The 2,545-nt window shown below is 70.3% G+C and overlaps 1 protein-coding gene across 1 annotated transcript in view; it reads right to left on the bottom strand.

Moving 5' to 3' along the window:
* Window positions 1-1,824: 1,824 nt before the first annotated feature.
* The window catches only part of LOC146586107 (creatine kinase M-type-like), a 4,949-nt gene continuing 4,228 nt past the window's right edge, over window positions 1,825-2,545 (bottom strand). The window contains exons 5-6 of the mRNA XM_085321835.1: window positions 2,342-2,531; window positions 1,825-2,054 (exon numbers count right to left, since the gene is read on the bottom strand). Coding sequence (XP_085177961.1) covers window positions 1,876-2,054; window positions 2,342-2,531 — 369 coding nt within the window. The 3' untranslated portion in view covers window positions 1,825-1,875. The remainder of the gene's footprint in view (window positions 2,055-2,341; window positions 2,532-2,545) is intronic.

Genomic DNA, 2,545 nt, shown 5'->3' with positions numbered 1-2,545 from the left:
CTCCTGCACCCGCGACCGGGCTCCCGGCGCGCCCTTCTGCCACTTCGAGGCCGAGGTGTGCCGCCTGCCGCCCCTCGGCCTCACCGGCGTGCTCTTCCGGCGCCTGGCCGGCACCGCGCCGGCCTTCCGCGCCGCCCTGGCCGACGTGGCCGGCCGCCTGCAGCTCTAGCGCCCGCCGCCTCCCGGTGCGCCGCGGCGGGCTCTGGGGGCTGCATCGGCACCCGTGGGTGCACCGGCTCCGGGTGCTGCGTCAACCGGCTCCGGGGTGCGTCGGCACCCGGGGCTGCACCGGCTCCGGGGGATGCACCGGCTCTGGGGATGCATCAGCACCCGTGGGTGCACCGGCTCCGGGGGACTGCACTGGCTCCGGGGGGCTGCACCGGCTCCGGGGATGCACTGGCTCCAAGGATGCAGCAGCACCCATGGGTGCACCGGCTCCAGGGGGCTGCACCGGCTCCGGGGATGCACTGGCTCCAAGGATGCAGCAGCACCCATGGGTGCACCGGCTCCGGGGATGCACTGGCTCCAAGGATGCAGCAGCACCCATGGGTGCACCGGCTCCAGGGGCTGCACCAGCTCTGGGGATGCACCAGCATCCAGGGCTGCACTGGCTCGGGGGGCTGCACCAGCTCTGGGGCTGCACCGGCTCCGGGGATGCATCAGCACCCATGGGTGCACCGGCTCCGGGTGCTGCATCAGCTCCGGGGTGTGTTGGCACCCAGGGCTGCACCAGCTCCAGCGATGCACCAGCACCCATGGGTGCACCGGCTCTGGGGGCTGCACCGGCTCCAGGGGCTGCACTGGCTCTGGGGATGCACCAGCACCCGTGGGTGCACCGGCTGCAGGTGCAGCACCGGTTCCAGGGTGTATCGGCACCCATGGGTGCACCGGCTCTGGGGGTGCATCCGCTTCAGGACCCCCGAGGCTGTATCAGCTCTGGGTGCTGCACCAGCACCCAGGGGTGCCCCAGCTCCAGGGGCTGCATCAGTTTTGGGATGGGACCCGCCACCCCCCCCCCAAGGCTGCACTGGCACCCACGGGTGCACCAGCTCTGGCTGCTGCACCAGGACCCCAATGGCTGCACCGACTCTGGGGGCTGCACCGGGTCTGGGACCCCCCCGAGGCTGCATCGGCACCCCGGGGTGCTCCTGCAGCTCCAGGACCCCGACAGCCGGACCAGAGGCTGCGCCGGCTCCAGCACCCATGGGTGCTCCTGCAGCTCCGGCACCCATGGGCGCTCCAGGGAGCCGTCGCGTCTGGCACTTTGGGGCCCGTTGGCTTGGCGACTCCGGGGGGTGTGGGGAGAAGGGATCCAGCACCCTGGGCCTGGCTCCGGGTCCCAACCCTGCACCCCAGGGTGGCCCCGTGCCGGCACCCAGCCCTGTACATACCGGCCCCGCGGCCGCCCCGGCGCCGGCTCCGGCCTCGGCACATTTTTAAGTTATTCCTGCCCCGGTCTGTACCCGGCTCCCAATAAACATAGGAAACCCGTGGCCGTCCCGCGTGGCACCCAGCACCCATCTCGCCCAGCGCCCGGCTCATCCTGCCACCCCCCCACCGGGACCCAGGTGTCCAGGCCCCCCACGGCGTGGGCAGAGTTAAGGTGAAGTCGTGCCCGTTGCGGGGGCAGGGGGAGGGGGCAGAGGGTTCCCCATGGAGGGGGGGGGGACACAAGCAGGGCACCCTTGGGTGCCTTGAGGTGTGACTTAGGGAGGCAGGGGAGGAAGTCAGAGGTGACTCCCCCAGCCCCGGATGCCTGGGCCCCTCCCCAGCAGGCCCGGCGCGATGCCAGCACCATCCCGGACGCCTGGGTCCCCAGCACCGTCGGAGGCCAGTTGTGTTTATTGAGGCCGTTTCGGGGTGCCAAGAGGGTCCCTATTTCTGGGCCGGGATCATGTCGTCGATGGAGTGGTTCTGCTCCAGCTTCTTCTCCATCTCCACCATGAGCTTGACGCCGTCCACCACCATCTGCACCTGCTCCACCTCGGAGAAGCCCAGGCGGTCGGCGTTGGAGATGTCGAAGACGGAGCCCACGGCCGCCGTGTCCACCCCGCCTGCGGGGACAGGTCACCAGCGTCACCCGTGGGTGGCCCCGGCTCATCCTCAGGTCCTCCCCTCCCCGGTGGCACCACGGTTGGGGTCCTGCGTGTCCCCTGTGGGTGCTGTGGTCAAGGTGGTCTCTGGTGCTCCTGGGTGGCCCCGTGGACCACGTGGCCTCCATGTCCCTTGTGTCCCCAATGTCCCCTGTGGTTTCTTGTGCTCTCTGTGTCCACCATGTCCCCTCTGTCATCTGTGGCCACCTGTGTCCACCTGTAACCCTGTGTCCTCGTGTCCCACTCACCGGTGCCACGTTTCTGCAGCCGCAGGCGGCCCAGCACCTCCTCGAATTTCGGGTGCTGGCTGAGCTTGGGCAGGCGCACGTGGACGCCGCCGCGCAGCCCCGTGCCCAGGTTCGAGGGGCAGGTCAGGATGTAGCCCAGGTGCTCGGTCCACATGAAGGGGTGGCCGGACTTGCGGAAGATCTCCTCGATCTGTGGGGGGGGGG

This window comes from Rhea americana, unplaced genomic scaffold (assembly GCF_003343005.1).
Source record: "Rhea americana isolate MKP2758 unplaced genomic scaffold, rheAme1 scaffold_713, whole genome shotgun sequence".
NCBI lineage: Eukaryota > Metazoa > Chordata > Aves > Rheiformes > Rheidae > Rhea > Rhea americana.
Note: the sequence above shows the minus strand (reverse complement) of the source record. Positions and strands in the feature narration are given on the sequence as shown.